Source organism: Hemitrygon akajei, chromosome 3 (assembly GCF_048418815.1).
Source record: "Hemitrygon akajei chromosome 3, sHemAka1.3, whole genome shotgun sequence".
Lineage (NCBI taxonomy): Eukaryota > Metazoa > Chordata > Chondrichthyes > Myliobatiformes > Dasyatidae > Hemitrygon > Hemitrygon akajei.
The window spans coordinates 36219460-36240807 of record NC_133126.1 but is presented as its reverse complement, the minus strand read 5'-3'; the positions used below and the strand labels follow the sequence as shown (position 1 = coordinate 36240807).

At 40.7% G+C, this 21348-nt stretch overlaps 1 protein-coding gene across 7 annotated transcripts in view; it reads right to left on the bottom strand.

The window, feature by feature from the left end:
• Positions 1–21348, bottom strand: part of rtn1a (reticulon 1a) — a 190734-nt gene that overhangs the window by 2666 nt on the left and 166720 nt on the right. For all 7 annotated transcript variants that reach the window (XM_073039559.1, XM_073039560.1, XM_073039561.1 and 4 more), the window contains 5 exons: positions 10375–10582; positions 9295–9433; positions 5893–5962; positions 3564–3610; positions 3392–3450 (listed from right to left, as the gene is read on the bottom strand). In XM_073039559.1, the coding sequence (XP_072895660.1) occupies positions 3392–3450; positions 3564–3610; positions 5893–5962; positions 9295–9433; positions 10375–10582 (523 nt within the window). The remainder of the gene's footprint in view (positions 1–3391; positions 3451–3563; positions 3611–5892; positions 5963–9294; positions 9434–10374; positions 10583–21348) is intronic.

Here is a 21348-nt window from a genome sequence, read left to right as displayed (position 1 = left end):
TCTGTGGATGAGAATGAGATCTGCAGGTGAAAGGGACATCTCACATCAAGACCACAGCATAATTGGGTGAGCAGCCCAAGGCTGTGGTGCACATCAGTACCAATAACATAGGTAGGAGGGATGATGAGGTCCTGCAAAGTGAGTTTAGGGAGTTAGGTGCTAAGTTAAAGGATGTAATCTCAGGATTGCCCTGCATGCCATGTGTTACTGAGGCCAGAAATAGTTAAGTTATACATCTTCTTCTTCTTCTTCTTCTTCTATGGGGATGGTACAGAAGAGAGGGTTTATTATTTTTGGATCATTGCACTCTCTTACAGAGAAGAAATTTGCCAAGAACAATCACAGTCATGGGACCACGATCACCTACGGTATATGACATAGCACATAATGATGATAATGATGAGCCATTAATGAGACTTGGCTGCAGGAGGACAGGACTGGCAGCTCAATGTTCAGGGGCTTCATTGTTTTAGATGTAATAGAGTGAGAGTGATTAAAGGGGGAGGGATGGCATTACTAGTCAGGGAAAACATCACAGCAATGCTCAGTCAGTACAAATTGGACGGCTTGTCTAATGAAGCTTTATGGGTAGAACTGAGGAGTAAGAAAGATATGACCACATTAATGGGATTATATGATAGACAACCCAACAGCCCATGGCATTTAGAGGAGCAATTTTGTAACGAGATCACAGACAGTTGTAAGAAACATAAGGTTGATTGGGATTCCCATACTGTAAAAGGAATTTACCAAATGTATTCAGGAAAGTTTCCTTAATCAGTACATAGAAGTCCCAACTATAGAGAGTGTGATACTATTTATCCTATTAGGGAATGGGACAGGGCAGGTGACAGAAATTTATGTAGGGGAATACTTAGCATCTAGTGATCATAATGCCATTTGTTTCAAGGTAATTATGGAAAAGGATAGGTTTGGTCCTCAGGTTGAGATTCTAAATTGGAGAAAGGCCATTCTTGATGGTATCAGAAAGGATCTGGCAAGTGTAGATTGGGACAGGCTGTTTTGTGGTAAAGGTGTATTTGCTAAGTGGGAGATTTTCAAAAGAGACATTTTGAGAATACAGAGTTGGTGTGTTCCTGTCAGAATAAAAGGCAAAGATAGCTGGTATAGGGAACCTTGGTTTTCAAAAGATATTGAGGTGCTGGTTAAGAAAAAGGAGGTGAATAGCAGGTATCCGCAGGTAGGAACAAATGAGGTATTTGAGGAGTATGAGAAATGCAAGAGAACATGTAAGGAGGAAATCAGGAGGGCTAAAAGAAGGCATAAGGTTCTAGCAGACAAGGTGAAGGACAGGCAAGGGACAAAATTGCCCCTCTGGAAGATCAAAGAGGTAACCTATGCGTGGAGCTGAAAGAGATGGAGGAGATTTTTTGCATCTGTATTTTATTGAGAGATGGACACAGAGTCTATAGAAGTGAAGCAAAGCAGCAGTGAGAGCATGGACCCATTACAAATTACAGAGGGGGAGGAAGTGTTTGGGGTGGGTAAATCCTCAGGGCCTGACAAGGTGTTCCCGCGGACCCTGTGGGAGGCTAGTGTAGAAACTGCAGGAGCCCTAGTAGAGTTTAGCAGTGCGAAAGTTATTGGAAGTATTTGGATAGACAGGGACTGATTAGGGATAGTCAACTTGACCTTATGCGTGGTAGGTCATGTCCAACCAATCTAACAGAGATTTTTGTGGACTTTACCAGGAAAGCTGATGAAGACAGGACAGTGGATATTCTCCAATTGGATTTTAGAAAGGCCTTAGACAAAGTCTAAGGTCTAAGTCTATGGAAGGTTGGTCAAAAAGGTTCAGTCGCTCGGCATTCAAGATGAGGTAGTAAAATGGATTAGACATTGATTTTGTGGGAGAAGCCAGAGAGTGGTAGTAGATGGTTGTCTCTCTGAATGAAGGCCTGTGACTAGCAGTATGCTACAAGGATCAGTGCTGATCAACCCTAACCCTAACCAAGGATCAGTGCTGATCAACCCTAACCCTAACCCTAACCAAGGATCAGTGCTGCGTCCGTTGTAGTTCGTCATCTACATCAATGATCTGGATGATAATGTGGTAAACTGTATCAGCAAATTTGCAGCTGACAAAGATTGGAGGTATCCCACCCAATCCATGCTTTTTTCTTAGGGCTGCCATCAGGTAGTAGGTCCAAGGGCCTCAGGACTCTTCATTAGTCAGGGCATTAGATCAGACAAAGAGGTTATGATACAAACTTTAGAAAAGATTGATTTGGCCACAACTGCATTCAGTTCTGGTTACCACACTGCAGAAAGGATGCATTGGATACAGTGCACTGGAGATCCAACAAAATATGCCAGGGATGAATTGTTTCATTTATACAGAGAGATGGGATAGACTGGGTTTGTTGTCCTTAGAGAACCTGACAAAGGCATGCAAAATAATGAGTGTAGGAAACTTTACCCCATAGCAGAGGTATCAACAACTCGAGGTCATAGGTTATGGAGTAAGATGTTTTAAAAGGGAATATAAGGAAATAATTTGGTTGGAAACTATAATGCATTGCCTGTGTGCATGGTGGAAGTGGCTACTCTCAGAACCTTCTTATACCGAGACCAGCACGGCATAGAAGGCTATAAACCAAGTGCAGGAAAATGAGAAGAGTATTGATATAGTAGAGATGATTAGCATGGACATGGTAGGCCTGTTTCTGTATTCTATGACCTAATGCTGTTAAACAGAAGTTATATTTCAGATTGGTGACTTGACACTAGGAAATTGTTCCATCTCAGTTCTTCCTCTCCGCAGAGGCTGCCTGACCTGGTTTAATATTTTAAGCATTTTCTGATCTTATTTCGTAACTCCATTCTCCACCGTATTGTAATTTAATTCCAGTTTATTATAGTTATACAGAAAGGAGGCAGTCTATCAAGTTCATATTGATCATCAAGCACTCATTAACACAAATATTAAATTTTATTCTACTCCTGCCCCACCCTGCCACCCCCCCCCCCCGCCCCCCCCATCAATCTCCCACACTAGGAGCAATTTACAGAGACCAATCAACCAGCCAACCCACACGGTCACAGGGAAAATATGGAAACTCCACACAGACAACACCAGAGGTCAGGACTGAACCTGGGTCACTGCAAGACAGCAGTTTATCAGATGTACCACTGAGGTGCTCTTGTCCTCCTGTTGTTCTGCCACGTGCACCTCAACCTATTTTACTTGCAAACAGAAACAATCCGGAATTGCAGCTTCAGGTACTCGACTGTCTTTCCCCCTGTATTGAAGTAACTAGCTGAAATTGGTTCAGGTTCTGTAAGTTAATACTGCAAGTCTGCAATTTTATGTTATCAAACTGTTACAGGAAGGATAATCTGCTTCCTCTCATTTTGAACACAAACTTACTTTGCCACTACAGAGTTAACATGAGTCCTCACCAGTCCCAAATACTGGTCAATTTGTGCCTGTAGACAGACATAAAGCAAATATCATTAAAATAAATACACACATTTTAAAGTAGTAATGTCACTTGGTAATCTAATGATTTGATCATTTATGCAAATAAGTAAAGATTTACCTGGTATTTCTCATATACAACAGGCAAGGTAAACATAGAAACAACAGCTAGAAAGAAATATCAACAAATTAATTGTTGTATTAATGGTGATTGACCACATTTACATAACTATACCCAACTAAATGGAAAATGTAAATTGGACAGCAGAAATAAGTAATAACAAAATAAGCAATAAATATCAAGAACATGAGCTAACGAGTCCCTGAAAATGTGTGCATAAGTTGTGAGAACATCTTGATGATGGGGGCAAGTGAAGTTGAGTGTATTTATGCCCTTCACTCAACTACATATCAAGAAATGGTTACAGGAAAGGAGGACTTCAGTAACAAGAACAGACAGGACACACAATTTACAGTTATCAATTGTGACCACCATCTTGTTACTCACAGAGAGCATTGATAGGGTATCCTGAGAATCTAAGATTCTGGGTGTAATACCAGATATACTAACAGAGCATCATATATTGGTGTGCCCAGGTATATGGTAAATGATCACAAGGACACCAGGGCAAAAGTTCGGGTACACGAGGACTTTATAAGCTGTGCTTGGGGTATACAGGTGCTAAAAAAAAACAAATAATTGATCAACCATACAGCCTTTTCTGAAACCACTGTGTGTGATCCGTTGACCACCAGTAGTGTGTTTCTGATGTGTATTGAAGTATTTTGTAACATTCTCTGTTAATCAACCTGGTGCTACAACTGAAATGGAATACGCAAGGATAATCTATTCTCAGTAAATCCCTTTATGGGAATTTCAGGGTTCCCCGAAGGATGTGGAATAAAAGTGGTTGTCTGGATTAAGACTACTAACATATCCCATCATCACATAGAAACTATACCAATCTCACTGAGGCATTACAAAGCTGAGATGTGGGTGTGGAAGTGTAGCACGTGAAAAATACTGATAGATGTTAAAGGATTTTTGGGGTGTAAGTCCATAGCTCTTTGGAAGTGGCAACAATGTAGATAGGATGGCAAAAAAGGGGTACAGCATACTCGTCTTCATCGGTTGGGATTACAGTATAAAAGTTGGGTAATCACATTACAGATATATAAACATTTGGGTAGACTTCATTTGGAGATGTGTGCATTCCTAGTCACCATATTACACACAGAAGCTTTGGAGAGGGTGCAGAAGGGATTCACCAGAATGCAGTCTGGACTAGAGAGTTTTAGCTATGAAGAGTGGTTGGTAAACTTGAATTGTTTTATCTGGAGCATCGGAGACTGAGGGAGTAACCTGATAGAATATATAGGATAGAGCAAGCCTTTATTCCCCCAGGGTGGAAATGTCAAATCCTCAGGGCATAGCTTTGGGTGGGGGGGGGGGGGGATATTGAAAAAACGCTTACAAGGCAAGATTTTAGATACAGAGAGTTGTAGATGCCAGGAGTGTGCTGGCAGGGGGAGTGGTAAGAGCAGACATAATGACAACATTTAAGGGGCATTTGGACAGACCCATGAACAGGCAGGGGATGGGGGGGGTATAAATGTGGAGTTTAAATTGTCATTACAGTCAGCACAAACATCATGGGCTGATGGGCCTGATTCTGTGCTGTACTGCTCCATGTTCTAGAAATCATCAGACTAATCTCATCCCTGGCCAAGTGTCTACCGCCAACCAGGTGGACATGGGATATTGTTGACAGCTACATGCGGCTATCTGCATTCCTTAGCTGCTCATTGCCACTGAAGAGATCCAAAGCCAGGGCTGGTTTAGATCTCATAGCAGTTACCTTGGCAGTCTTCCTTCTCAATTAAATAATCTGACCAAGATGGCTGCAAGGAAAACAGGATTTACTTGATGTGGCTTGATAGCCATAGAGAGCTATTGTGCTCATTGGATAGAAGGCCATAGGTTGTGCACAGTCACTAGCAGAGCTACCTGAACGTTACTAATGACATCCTGCAATTGGTGATTCCCACTGTGGGGAAATTTGCACATGTACATGACATTATAAAACAGCCCCCTGAGATTCATGGGAAATAACCTCCCATAGCTTAGTTCATTACAGCTGACTTACATATTTGAAACTAAACACTTAGTTCTTGATATCAACCTTTAAACCCATTAAAGCGAAAAGTCAAACAGAACAGGCAGAGACAAGGAGACTGAGTGCCTGACTCCATTTTATATACATATTCTGCTCCCTGATCAACTTTGCTGTTCAGTTATTTTAACACTGGGACATCAAATGGAAATATCAAGACCTACAAGGCTGCTAGATGAGTAGTGCACTGGGGCAAATGCTATGTTATTCAGCAACATGTTGAGCAACAAAACTACTGATTTAACTTGTAATATATTTATATAAGAACATAATTACCCATAATCATCAAAGTCAAGCCATTGAAGATAGCTCCAACATAGGTCAGTAGCCACATCAGTACTGCAAACTTGAAAATAAATTAAAATGAATATGAAAACATAAGTCTGTATCAAAAATAGAATTCACATTGATCCTCAAGTCATTACAATCAGTTTTTTCTCTGCTGAGTTACATCTGCCACACTTTAAATTGAAAGTTCAAAGTAAATGAACTATCAAGGCATGTGTATGTCACAATATACTACCCCGAGATCCAATTTTGCAGACATTCACAGTAGATACAAAGAAACACAATAGAATCAATGAAAAACAGCTCTACATTATCCAAATCACAACTATTCTTCCAAATATGCTCCAGTATATTTTACAAAAGAGAAATGGAATAGTCATTCATTCTTTCTTAACTCATTATTTTAATATTTTGTTCTTGGGCTTATTATGTTTCAAAACATCACAATGTCAATGGTAGTTTCAATTGAAGGTGATCTTTTACATTCCAATGGAATAGAGTAAAATATATTCTTAACTTTAAAAATACTTTGATAGCAGAAGCATAAAAAGTAAATAGTTTATGACATTTTTAAAGAGGCTGCTGTCCTTATTCATCAAGGCACCATTATGTTAAATTTTGAACTGTCAATAGGAATTCTTCCTAATGTACGTAGATCATTCAAACAAATACTGCTGTTGTTCATGCCTTTCTGTACTAAGACTGTGAAAACACTCAAGTAGATTATCTGTCTTATAGACTGTCCTTCAGTGCATGGCCTGTTTCCCAGAGATTAATCTGTACATTAATAGCCAGCAGGCCTCAACCCCTATTCTCCCGAAGTCCTACATAATTATCAATTCCTCAATGTGTCAAATAGTTATCCATCTCCACATTAAATATTTCTAATTATCTGGCCTCCACCACCCTCAGGGATAGAGCCTTCCAAATTCAATGCCCTTTGAGAGAAGAAATTCCTAAGCATCTAGGTTATAATTGACTGGCCCCTTATTTTATAGCTTAGTCCCCTTTAATTTTCCATCCCATTCTAATCAATTTGACTGTAGCTTTTTGTTGTGTTCCATGAGGCTCAACATAAACTCGAGGAAAATAATTTTATCTTCCATCTGGGCACATTGCTCATTAAGTTTATTCACTGCACTTTTTCCTTAACATTCATGCATTTTAAATCTACCTTTACATTCCTTAGTCCAATTAGTTTGCTCCCATTTAATTCCGGAATGCATTCTTTTCTAGCTGTATTCAACACTCCCACTTCTTTCTGCATCACAATACTTTAATTTCTTCGATGATATCCAAATTTCTTCTTAATTAACTTAAATGAATTTCCAACCACACAGCCACACAATCTGAAACATCCCTATTGTTATTTCTATAATTCTACATGCTCTGAGTTCATTTGATGCAGGGTCCCTCATCTGATCTTCACCTCCAATCTTGACTATTCCAAAGTACTGCAAACCCCATTCCACCATCCAACATTCTGCTGCCCTCATTACCCATCAACCCAAACTGTAGGAGCCTTGTTTCGATTTTCCGTCCATCTGTATTGTATTTTGTGTTGTGTGCTTATTATGGGTAATTTGTCACGTGGGTTGGGGCATAGTAGAAGTGAAGAGTATGGTTACATATTCATGCTTTGTCTTAGGTCAATTCAGTCTAGGTAGAACCAGAGAGGCAGCCGGAATGATACTTTTTTTGTTGACTGCTTAACGCTAATTGGAATGCTTAAATAATCCTAAATATGCTTAGACCGCTTATTTTGTGATATCACTAATTTTAGTTTCATTAGGTTTTGTATCGTTACAAGAGATTGCTGGTTTCTTAATAAAGAGTTGAACGTACTCCTTTGAACTTCGGAGTGTGTCATACAGTGATTAGTCACTCAGCGGTTTTGGTTTGATTTCAGTAACCGCTACACTTTGCTTCCTGATGTACACTGGCTCCCATTTATGCAAAGCCTTGGTTTAACAAATTTCATTCTTCTTTTCAAATCTTCCCATGTCCACTTCATCTGTATAACCTCCTCCAGCTCTATTTTGCTTTGAAATATCTGAGTAATTCTAGAATCGTGAGCATTTTCAAAAATAACTATTCTACAACTGATTATTATCTCTCTAAATATCAAGATTCCATGTCCAAGCTTCTCAGGCTCTTTACGATCTTTAATATTCTTCTTCAAATTACCTCCTTAATGAAGTTGATCATGATCTGTATTATAGCTCCTAACGTAGATTGCTGTAACGTTTTTGCTTGATGAAATTCCTATTAAGTGCGATTGGATGTCTTACCTAACTGGAGATGTGAGCTAAGTCAGTTATTTTTTTTCCATTATTTCTAACATTGAAGATCCCAAATTAATTTCTGCCAAAAAATCTTCCACTTTAAAGTATATGTAGGGGAACACTGCTCTTACTTTATTGAATTTTGGAGTAATAAATTTATTAATTTCCACAAAGTTCACATTAGGAAAAGAAAATGAATATAATATTTAAATATTAAGGCAACACGAGTGAATCTGCAGATGCTGGAAATAAATAAAAACACAAAATGCTGGCAGAACTCAGCAGGCCAGACAGCATCTATGGGAGGAGGTAGTGACAACTTTCGGGCTGAAACCCTTCATCAGGTTTCCTCCTGATGAAGGGTTTCGGCCCGAAAGTTGTCACTACCTCCTCCCATAGATGCTGTCTGGCCTGCTGAGTTCTGCCAGCATTTTGTGTTTTTATTTAAATATTAAAATGTTTTTGCACTCCACTCAGTTGATTTGTTTCTTTTTGCGTCACAAGGATTACCCACAAAATATTTCAGCTATGCCATGAAGTGGTATCATTTGGATAATGGAAACAATATTGAAAGTCACAAGTAATCATTTATTCTTTAGGAAATGAAGCCACTGATTTGATGGGAATACAAATTTCTGATCTTTACACCCTGGGATAAATAAGTGAGTATTATTATACCACAGAAAAAGAGAAAAGAATAAGTCAATTAGTTTGCTCAGGATAACACTGTTTAAAATTCAAATAAATAGAAGATCCAGAGAGAAAAAAAACCTAGGAAGTTCTTGGTGAGAACTTTGTTTTTATTTCCCCCGAGTGATATACTTCTTTGCTTGATATTTTGAATTATGTTACTTGCTATTTCTGAATGTTACCTTCCCATTTTGAACGTTTTGCACCTTGGCCCCAGAGCCTCATTCAGCTGTATCTTTGTATGGTTTGAATGACAATTAACATTGATTTGATCTGATTTGAGAGACAGATTTGCAACTCCACAATGATAAAAGCAGTAGGGCTGAACCTCTTCTCAGTTAAAGACTTAAAGGAAATACAATCAACAAGTCTTCCTATTTGAGTCCTAAAATAGAAGATTTTATTTTGTTCTTACTTTCAGAGAATCCACCAGGTCCTGCACAAGAAAGAGTCGTCGCAGTTCTTTGACCGTACTGTTTACGTATACCAGTGCAGAATCAGCATACTTTTGAATCTGCTCTTCAGAGAGGGTAGTATCCAAATCCAAATAAGCTCTGACAACATAAAAATAGCCTTAATTTAAGAAAATAAATGAAAGGGGGGGGGGGGGAGAGCAGTTCTAGTGCTAGGATGGAGAAAATTTATTTCATTGACTGTTGGGAACTCAAGATCTTCTTGTGCAACCCAAACAATAATTAAATGCATTAAGCCCATGTGTCACTGTAACTCATTTTAATTTATCAAAACAGTGACATTCTGCCCCATTCCATGTAAATTCCTGTTAAATCTATGCTTATTTGTCATTTATAACTACAAGTCACAAAACTGAAATTTGAGTCATGCAATTTTACATTGATTATTGCAATATTATTTCTTCTAACACCAATCTTCGAAAAATACTGAGTTTGTGCAATTCTTATTTTCTCTTCCACAAGCACCCAAATGATTGGCAAGTTCTCAACATGGTGCAGCAACAATCTGCCCTCATGGGTCTTGCTCAACCCAACCCAACTGTTCATCTCAGCAATGATTCATAAAGCAGAGATAAGGTAATACATAGTAATGTTTGAACAGGGTCTCTGTGCATTTCTAGATGCTTTAAATGACATTAAAGCTTTTACAACTTTATAAAGCTGTATAACCTGCCAAAAGTAAGAAGCCTAGCAACATTCAGCAACAAACAAAAACAATGAATTAAGAATCATGACCAATATATTCATAAATAGCAAAATAAACAAAAATATTCAATCCTGTTGCAGCCTCTTTTAAAAAAACACAAGACATTCTGGAATGTGAGATGAGAAAGAGTTTCAAACTTCACTGCAGTACCGATATTACCTTATCACCACTATTCTCAGATTAATAATCTGATAAGAGTCTTGGTAAATTAAAATATATGAAATTTTGAAAAAACATTATCATTTGACATAACTGATAAAATATTACTGCAAATGGAGTCGGGGTGGCAGAAGATACAGAAGGACTGTACACTTACTTAAAAGGATGTCCTTCATCAGTCTTCTGCACAGCCTGTAACACTGATTTATAAATTCTGAAGCTGATTGTGGCTGAGAGGGCGGCAAGTGCCAGGTAGGCGATCACACTCACAACACTGAACTGAGTCAGTGAGAACAAAAGGAGGAGCACACTTCCAAAGACAATTCCCGTCTGCTTGATGTCACGCCAGTACAGCAGGTCAATAACTGTGAAGGAAAAAGGAAATCAATCAGAAAAAAAATCCACTGCAATCGTAATTTTGCCAGAAGATAATGCAAAAATAAAGAGCAAATCAAGTTTAATCTCCAACTATAATGCATGAAGAAAAAAATAGGATTAAATGCAAACTTTTACTGTGTACATTGTAAATTATATTGTGTCTACAAAAAAAAGATTAAATTAACACAAATTTCAGAAATTCCATGTTTTTTTAAACAGTTCTTATTTAGGGATGCAGCATAGTAAAAGGCCCTTCTGGCTCAATGGCCCCGTGCTGCCCAATTACACCCATGTGACCAACTAACCTATGAACTCATACATCTTTGGAATGTGGGAGGAAACTGGAGCACCTGAAGAAAACCCACACAGGTCACAGGGCATATTGTCAAACTTCGTACAGACAGCAGGAGAACTGAACCTAGATCACCAGCACTGTAACAGTATTTCACTAACCACTATGCTACCCTGTCTCGCTTGGTGGCGCACTAATATCAGCGCCGGACTCCAGAGCGAAGGTTCCTGAGTTCGAATCCAAGTCAGGCTGAGCGTCGAGCTAACAACTTGGCCTTGTAAAAACAAGAATAGCTTGCTACGGAAACACTGTCATGACTGTGCCCCGATAACTCCACTGCCGAGTTAAGGGCTATTCTTCTTCTTCTATGCTACCTGCTGGCCCATCATTGTTTTTGTTTTGTTAACTGATGAAGATCCAGTTATAAAAATACTTTTGTTGGCAACAAGACAATAGAGCAAGCTCATGAGCTCTAGATCCACTGTCCATTGCATTAAGTTTTGCAGTTAAAATTAACTTCAAGAAAAGTTTCTGTACATGTAAGTGAGGAGCACAAGCAATTTTTTTTTTAGCTTTAAAGGGCAGTGACCCACTGGTGACATGGCCTGTTGAAAAGTATATGAGGGAAATGTCAATAGTGTGTGAGTCAGCCATTAGGAAATGTATGTTAGAAATAATATTGCCAGTGTCCAATCAAAGTGACATTTTCATCAACTAGGTGGGTCTCTGGAGGTGTTTGGTGGAGAAATGAATTATTTTAATCCAATACTAATTGACTGACATTTGAAATATTGTGCAAGTTTAGACATTCTCATCTAAAAATTGTTCCTGTATTTAAGAAGGTTTAGAATTAATTTGATATTAAGGATGTAAACAATGCAAGGACAAATACAATTTCATGAAGATCCCAGATAATTCAAGTTATCTTGACACATGAATAATGTAGATACAAGCAGGATATTAAACTCTGAGTGAGAGTTCGCTCCCTGCTAAAAACATTAGCTCCAGTATAAGATAAATACTCAAAATTTAATATTATATTATTAACCAATCTTTTGGGAAATTATTTGGAATAATGAAGAAAGGTATAAAATATCTCCTCAGAAAAATTATAAGCTATACAAAGATCAGGAGAGGGTTGAGAAAAGGGAGAGAAATTGCAATTTCTTTCCTCAGGAGAAAAGGTCAAGTTTTTCTAAGCTTCATTCACTGGACTTGATCATGATTGGCAAAGACAGCATTTATTAACCATCTATGATCGCCCTTGAGAAAGTGGGGGTAAGTTATGAAATACTGCTTTCCACACAATGTGTCTGCTATCACAGTTTTGTTCAGTAAGAACTCTAACTTAACGTTGATTATAAAAAAAAGGCCATATATTTCCCTGTCAGTGTGGGGTGAACCTTGAATTGGGAAGTATAGTACTTGCTGCTTGTACGTCCCTGAGTGGTAGAAGTCAAATACTGGACCAGTTAACATAAAGTGTAATCCTGTATCCCGTGTCATTCAGACCCCCACCCTCTGGTCAACTCTTGGGTCCTTGGAACCTCGTCTTCTCATCTTCCTCCCACCTCAACTTCCCTGAACACACCAACCCTCCTTTCCCCTCAGACAGTAACAACTCTCTTCCCCCCTCTGATCCCAGCTCTCATCTATGCCGTGTCTTCACAATTCCTACTAACCTTCCCACCTCTGAGGCAGCACGTTCTGTTTTTAGTAAGGGCCTCACCTTTGTCCCCCTGCGCCCACACCTCAGTGTGTTCTGTGCCTGCCATGGTGCTGAGTTCCTCTTTCACCGCCTCCGCCTCCAAGCCCACTTCTTAGTCAAGGATTCCACACCTCACACAGACGGCCCCTTCTTCCGTCTGCAACCCTCCTCTTCTTGGACACCCCATTCTCTGCCTGTTCTAGATATTTTCATCTCAATTGCCAACGAAATATCAACTGTCTCGATTTCAACACTCCACTCTCTTCCTCGAACCTTACCCTCTCTGCCCTCCATTCTCTCTGCCCCAATCCCAATCTTACCATCAAACCCACAGATAAAGGGTGTGCTGTTGTAGTGTGCGCACTGACCTCTACCTTGCTGAGGCCGGACAACAACTCTCAGACACCTCCTCATACTGACTCCTTGAGGAATACTCCAGTCCACACTATCAGAAGACTACCTCTGACACTAATATTGACCTCATCCACTCTAGGGAACTACCTACCACTGCCAACAAACTTAGTTCCCTTAACCTGCACTGCTCGCTTCTACCCAAATTCCACAAACAGGACTGTCCAGGTAGGCCTATTGTCTCTGTCTACTCCTGCACCTCTGAATTTGTGTCCTCATACTTCAATTCCATGGTCCAGTCCCTTCCTACCTACATCCACGACACTTCTCATGCCCTCGATCTCCTCAGAAACTTTCAATTCCCTGGCCCTGACCATCTCATCTTCATCATGAATGTTCAGTCCCTATAGACTTCTATCCTCCATCAAAAAGTCCTCAAAGGCAGCCTCCAACCGATCCCCCTCCACCATCATCCTCCTCCGAACTCACCCTTAACAATTTTTCCTTTGGCTCCTCTCACTTTCTCCAAACCTGAAGTGTAGCCATAGGTACTCACTTGGGCCCAAGCTATGGTGCCTGTTTGAAACCTTCCCCGTCATACTCTCAACTCTTACTCCACTACATTGACAACTGCATTATTGCTGCTTCATGCACCCACATTGAGCTCATCCATTTAATAACTTTTGCCTCTAACTTCCACCCTGCCCTTAAATTCACTTGGACCAACTTTGACAGCTCCCTCCCCTTTCTTGACTGCTCTGTCTCCATCTCTGGGGACAAACTCTCAACCGACATCTTTTATAAACCTAGTGACTCCCATAGCTATCTTGACTATACCTCTTCCCATCCTGTCTCCTGTGAAAATGCTGTTCCCTTTTCTCAGTTCCTTTGTCTCCGCTGGATCTGTTCCTAGGACACGGCTTTCCCTTCCAGAACATCAGAGATGTCCTCCCTCTTTAAAGAACAGCGTTTCCCTCCCTCTACTATTAATGTTGCGCTCACCCACATCTTCTCCATTTCCTGTTCATCTGTGAGCATCTCATCTTCTCGCCGCCTTAATAGTGAGAGAGTCCCTCTTGAGCTACCTACCACCCCATCAGCCTCCGCATCCAATATATTAACCTCCGCAACTTCCACCATCTCCAAAGATCAGAGAGGTGAATTAGAGGAGGTGGGGGGTGGTTGGGGGGAACGGGGAATTTTTGTTCGTCGGAAGGAGAAATTGATATTCATGCCATCAGGTTGGAGGGTACCAAAGCAGAATATAAGGTGTTGCTCCTCCATGCTATGTGGCCTTATCTTGGCACAAGAGGAGGCATGGCTCAACACTTCGGAACTGGAATGGGAATCAGAATTAAAATGTTTGTCCACCAAGAAGGAGAAATGGACATTCATTGACCCTATCACTAAGCATATCTTTACCTACCCCTCCCTCCACTTACAGCAGCGATTGCTCCTTTTACAATTCCCTTGTCCATTCGTCCCTCCACACTAATCTCCCTCCTGGCAAGCAGCCCAAGTTCTTCATCTGTCCATACACTACCTCCATTCAGAGCCCCAGGCAGTCCTTCCAGGTGAGGCAAGACTTCACCCACGAATCTGCTGGGGTAAGTCTATTGTGTCCAGTGCTCCCAAAACGGCCGCATCTATATTGGAGAAATCTGTCGTAAATTGAGGGGCCGCTTTGTTGAGCACCTCCGCACTGTCCACGACTTCCTGGTGGCCAAACATTTTAATTCTGATTCACGTTCCCATTCCAAAGTGTCGATCCATGGCTTCCTCTTGTGCCAAGATGAGGCCACACAACGTGGAGGAGCAACACTTTATATTCTGCTTTGATACCCTCCAACCTGATGGCATGAATATCGATTTCTCCTTCCAGTGAACAAAAATTCCCCATTTCCCCTCCACCCCCCCATTCACCACTGATATTTTATTACTTCTCACCTGCTTATTACTTCCCCCTGGATTCCCTCCCCCTTTTCCTATTGTCCACTCTCACCTCCTATCAGATTCTTTCTTCTCCAGCCCTTGGCCTTTCCCACCTACCTGGCTTCACCTATCACCTTCCAACTAGCCTCTTTCCCCTCCCCCTGCCTTTTAATTCAGGCATCCCACCTCTTCCCTCTCAGTCCCGATGAAGGGTTTCGGCCCGAAACGTCATCTGTGTACTCCTTTCCACAGATGCTGCCTGACCTGCTGAGTTCCTCCAACATTTTGTGTGTGCTGCTAAATGAATGAAATTAGCAGGGGTCATGGTGAATCATCTATTTGCTTGTAAATGCTTTGATATTACCTTTGTCAACTAACACCATTTATGTTACACATCATTCCAGTCAGTCTCCTCTAAAACAGGGATTCCCAACTGTTTTTATGCCATGGACCCTGATCATCACCTGAGGGTTCCATGGACCCCAGGTTGGAAACCCCTGTACTAAAACCTTAACACCTCTGTTATGCAAGTGTATATTGTATGCATTTTCATTTACGTAGCCTTTCAGAAACTCAGGTAATCTGAAAGCACTTCTGAAGAGCTGTCATGGTTCTGATGAAGGAAACTCAACAGTTGATTGGCAATCAACAAGCTTGGACAAAAACCAGAGAGTCTCTGACCAGTTCAGGCGCACAGGTGATACTTAACAAGGACTGCAAGGACAAATCCTGTCCATGTCACTGAGGCTGGGTGAGACAAGAACCAGAAATTACAGATTTAAGGGTGAAAGGTGAAATATTTAAGGGAAACCTGAGGGGGAACTTCTTCAGTCAGTGAGGGTGCAAGTATGGATCAGTGGAAGTGGTGCATGCGTGTTTGACTGCACATTTGGATAAGTACATTGATAGGAGGGGTATGGAGAGATATGGTCTAAGTGTGGGTCACTGAGACCAGGCAGAATAACAGCTTGGCATGGACGAGGTGTCCCGAAGGGCATGTTTCTGTGCTCAATGACTGTATGATCAAAGGAAATCAATCCACTGCTCCTTTTAAATCAGGCACTCCCAACCTGGGGTCCACAGACCCCTTGCTTAAAGATATTGGCCTATGGCATTAAAAAGGTTGTGAACCCCCTGTTTTAAATAGTGCTCAGGGATCTCCTATAATCAGCTAGCAGAACAAAAATGTTTAGTTTAATATCTCATCCAAAAGATTATTTATGTGAGAATCAGAATCACAAAAGGCATTACAAAGGGTGGATATTATATCAGAACATTACATATTAAACATTCAATTGACCACAAGATATAGAAGCAGAATCAGGCCACTTGGCCCATTGAGTCAGCTTCGCTATTCCATCATGACTGATCCAAATTTTCTCTCAGCCCTAATCTCCTGCACAGGATTGAAAGAAGCTGCAGAAAGCTGTGAACTCAGTCAGCTCCATCATGGGCACCAGCCTCCATAACATTCAGGACATCTTCAAGGAGCGATGCCTCAAAAAGGCGGCATCCATCACCGACCCTATCACCCAGGACATGACTTCTTCAGACCATAACATATAGGAGCAGAATTAGGCCATTTGGTTTATTGAATCTGCTCCGCTATTTCATCATGGCTGATCCACTTTTCCTCTCAGCCCCAATTTCTTGCCTTCCCCCCGTATCCCTTCATGCCCTGACCAATCAAGAACTTATCAAACTCTGCCTTAAATATACATAAAGACTTGGCCTCCACAGCTGCCTGTGACAAAGAATTCCACAGATACATCATTCTCTGGCTAAAGAAATTCTTCCTCATCTCTGTTCCAAAATGACACCCCTGTATTCTGAGGCTGTGTTTTCTAGTCTCAGACTCTCCCACCATAGGAAATATCATCTCCGTATCCACTCTATCAAGTCCTTTCACCATTAGATAGCTTTCAATTAGGTCACCCCTCATTTTTCGGAATTCCAGTGAATACAGGCACACAGCCATCAAATGCTCTTCATATGACAAGCCATTCAATCGTGGAGTTATTTTCGTGGCTCTCCAGTGAACCCTCTCTAGTTTCAGCACATCCTTCCTAAGATAAGGGGCCCAAAATTCTCAAAATACTCCAAGTGAGGCCTCACCAGTGCTATATTAGGTCTTAACATTACATCCTTGCTTTTATATTCTAGTCCTCTTGAAATAAATGCTAACATTGCATTTGCCTTCCTCATCACAGACTCAACCTGCAAACTCACCTTTAGTGGATCCTGTACATGCACTCCCGAGTCATTTTACACTTCAGTTTTTGTATTTTCTCTCCAGTTAGAAAATAGTCAACTCTTTCATTTCTTCTACCAAAGTGCATGACCATACACTTCCCGACACTGTATTCCACCTGCCATTTCTTTGCCCATTCTCCTAATCTGTCCAAGTCCTTTGGTAGCCTCTCTACTTCCTCAAAACTACCGATCCCTCCACCTATCTTCATATCATCTGTAAACTTGGCAACAAAGCCATCAATTCCATCATCCAAATCACTGACATATGACGGACATACAACGTAAAAAGAATCGGTCCCAACACAGACCCCTGTGGAACACCACTCGTCACCAGCAGCCAACCAGAAAAGGCTCCCTTTATTCCCACTCTTTGCCTCCTGCCAATCAGCCACTGCTTTATTCAAGCTAGAATCTTTCCTGTAACACAACAGACTTGTAATTTGTTAAGCAGCCTCTTGTGTGGCACCATGTCAAAGACCTTCTGAAAATCCAAGTTCACAACATCAGCCAATTCTTCTTTGTCTATCCTGCTTATCATTTCATTTCATTTCATTTCATTTCATTTCATCTTCCTAACCACTGAGGTCAGACTAACTTCTTACTTTCTTCTGCCTCTCTCCCTTCTTGAAGAGTGGAGTACCATTTGCAATTTTCCAGTCTTCTGGAACCACTCCAGAAGCTAGTGATTCTTGAAAGATCATTACTAGTGCCTTCACAATCTCTTCAGCCACCTCTTTCAGAACTCGGGTATATGCCATCTGGTCCAGGTGACTTATCTACTTTCAGACCTTTTGGTTTCCCAAGAACTTTCTCTCTAGTTATGGTAACTTCACACACTTCATGACCTGACACTTGGAACTTCCACACTGCTAGTGTTTTCCACGATGAAGACTGATGCAAAATACTTATTCAGTTTGTCCGCCATTTTGTTGTCCCCCATTACTACCTCTCCAGCATTACTTTCCAGTAGTTCAATATCCACTTTTGCCTCTTTTACACTTTATGTATCTAAAGAAACTTTTGGTACCCTCTTTATTATTATTGGCTAGCTTACTTTCACATTCCATCTTTAACTTCTTAATGACTTTTTTTTAGTTACCTTCTGTTGGTTTTTAAAAAGCTTCCCAATCCTCTAACTTCCCACTAATTTTTACTCTATGATATGCCCTCTCCTTGGCTTTTAAGTTGGTTTTAATTTGCTTTAGAATGCTTTTTCTTCTTTGATTTTGTTTTTTTCCCCCATTATATTTAACCACCTACTTTCTAATAACCCTGGTTGTCTATCCTACAGCCAGTTCGTTTTTTTTTGTTTCAAAGTCACCAATCAAGTTCAGATCTCTTTTTTAATATATCATATGTATTACTGAACATTCTCAGATGGTGTAATTGTACCCAGTGTTGTGGATACTAAAGGCATCCTCCTCAAAAGACCAATTTTCCAAATTCATTTTGATAAATCTCTACTTATTGTTGTATCTATTTATCTCTATTTGCTGTTGTGTGCTGGGGCAGCAGGCTGAGGGTAGCAGACACCAACAGAATCACCAAACTCATTCGTAAGGCCAGTGATGTTGTGGGGGTGGAACTGGACTCTCTCACGGTGGTGTCTGAAAAGAGGATGCTGTCCAAGTTGCATGCCATCTTGGACAATGACTCCCAGCCACTCCATAATGTACTGGTTAGGCACAGGAGTACATTCAGCCAGAGACTCATTCCACCGAGATGCAACACTAAGTGTCATAGGAAGTCATTCCTGCCTGTGGCCATCAAACTTTACAACTCCTCCCTCGGAGTGTCAGACACCCTGAGCCAATAGGCTGGTCCTGGATTTATTTCCACTTGGCATAATTTACTTATTATTATTTAATTACTTATGGTTTTATATTGCTATATTTCTACACTATTCTTGGTTGGTGCGACTGTAACAAAACCCAATTTCCCTCGGGATCAATAAAGTACGTCTGTCTGTCTATTTGTCAATTGTGAATATAAGGATGATATTATTCATGTCCTAATCTAAGTAAAACAGATGTAGCCAAAGCATGGAAATTTATGAGGCTCCATTCATTCATGGTCTGGCCAGATTCAATCACATTAGTACCAATCCCCAGCCTATAAAACTTAACGGCTTAGCTATCTAGTATATTTGCTCAATTAAGACATATGGACTACCCTTATTTAACAGTCTCATTTGTGGCACTTCCTAAAAAGTTGTTTTAACTCAGAGAATGCAACATATTCCTAGGAATATTATTGTCAAATCTGATGGATATTTCCTCAAATAAATCAGTTAATTCAGTCAAGTCAAGCCTCAAAACAGGTTTGAAGATCATGATGTGCAGTTAACTAAATCCACTGACTGAACTGGAGGCAGCCTCTCAATTTCATGTTGCCCTCTCATTTGCATAATACTTATTAACATCAATACAGTTGATTGGGTGCTTGCATCATCATGTGGTTAACATAATGAACAGCTAGCAGCAATTAAAGAAGCTGGCCTAGCAAACTGTGCAAGGCTCCATGATGCAAATGAACAAGCTCTTTGCAAAATGGAATGCAGGCCTTACTGAAAAAGATGAATATAGGATGGATATGCTGTTTCCAAAGAGCAACAGCTGGCTCTTCCAGCATACGGTTAAATGACAAAGAGAGTAAATTGCAAAAGGCAGTGCCAGATTTACACTCAATGGCAACTTTATTAGTCACAGGAGTGGAACCCGGTGTGGTCTTCTGCTTTCGCCCTTCCACTTCAAGGCTCAACATGTAGTGTGTTCAGACATGATTTCTGCACACCACTATTGTAACTTGTGATTATTTGAGCTAGTCTAACCTTTCTGTCAGCTTGAACCAGTCTGGCCATTCTCCTCAGACTTCTCTCATTAATAAGGAGTTTCTTCCCACAGAACAGCTACTCACTCACTGAATGCATTTTTGGTTTTCACTCCATTCTCTGTAAACTCGAGAGACTGTTGTGCATGAAAATTGCAGGAGATCAACAGTTTCTGAGATACCCCTTCTGCCACCAACAATCATTCTACTGTCGAAGTCACAGATCACATTTCATCTTAATTCTGGTGTTAGGTTTGAAGAACAACTGAACCTCTTGACCTTGTTGGCGTGCTTTTATGCACCGAGTTGCTTCTGCATGGTTGGCTGATTAGATATTTGCATTGATGAGTAGATGTACAGGTGTACCTACTAGAATGGTCACTGACTGTATATGACCTGTATTGAAGATGCAAGATGCACCTAGATGCAAGGCTGCAGGGAATCCAATGCTTTCCTATGAGAAAATGCATTATTCCATCAACTGCTTCTCTGATTTTATACACATCCAAATTCACTGCAAGCCTGTCATTTATCCAGTAACAATCATCAAATCAGGACTTCTAGCTTAAAGCTACATGCTTCATGATATTCTTACACACTTAACACTGTGGCAAGCTTCAGGTCACCTGGCTTGCATGAGTACCTCATGTTAAGACACCCAGGAATGTGTGTAATATTGCTCTATCCCAGTTCAGTCAATTGAACTGCACAGAACCAGTGAGTGGATACAGCCCTTCTTCCATTCACCCCATTTGCAGCCTTCCTTCTCCTCCTGCTCAGTGTGATCTCTGGTATTCTGTGGCCATCCACTTAGTCCAAAGGTGTGCCAACTAATGCAACCACATCCAAGGGCAACTTGCATAGAAATTCTGAAATTAGTGGCAAAAACTTGACTCACTACTCTGAAAACTTTAGCAAACTGAAAGACAGAACACATGTACAACCTGGCCCCTCTGCAAGTTCTGGTGTACATCTACTGCACTGACATTAATACATTCATCAATATGGCATCTAAAGTAAGAGGCAATTTACAACATGTTTCTCATACAATACATGCTTAATAACTGTGTTACTCTTCATCTGATAGCTCCTTCATTAACACAAAGACTCAGCAGAGTATGTACTTCTTGAACCAACTGGTAGAATTCCTCAGAACACACTGGTGCAGTTCTACACTGCCATCACAGAGAGCATCCTCATGTCAGCATTACTGTCTGGTTCAGTGCAGCATCCTCTCACAATATATGACAACCACAATGGACCAACTGCAGGTCAGCAGAAAAAGTCACTGGCTGCAGTCTACCTTTACTTCAGGAGTTGTATGTATACAGGACAAAGAAGGGGGCAGGAAAAATTACTGCAGACACTACCCACCCTGCAAACTACCT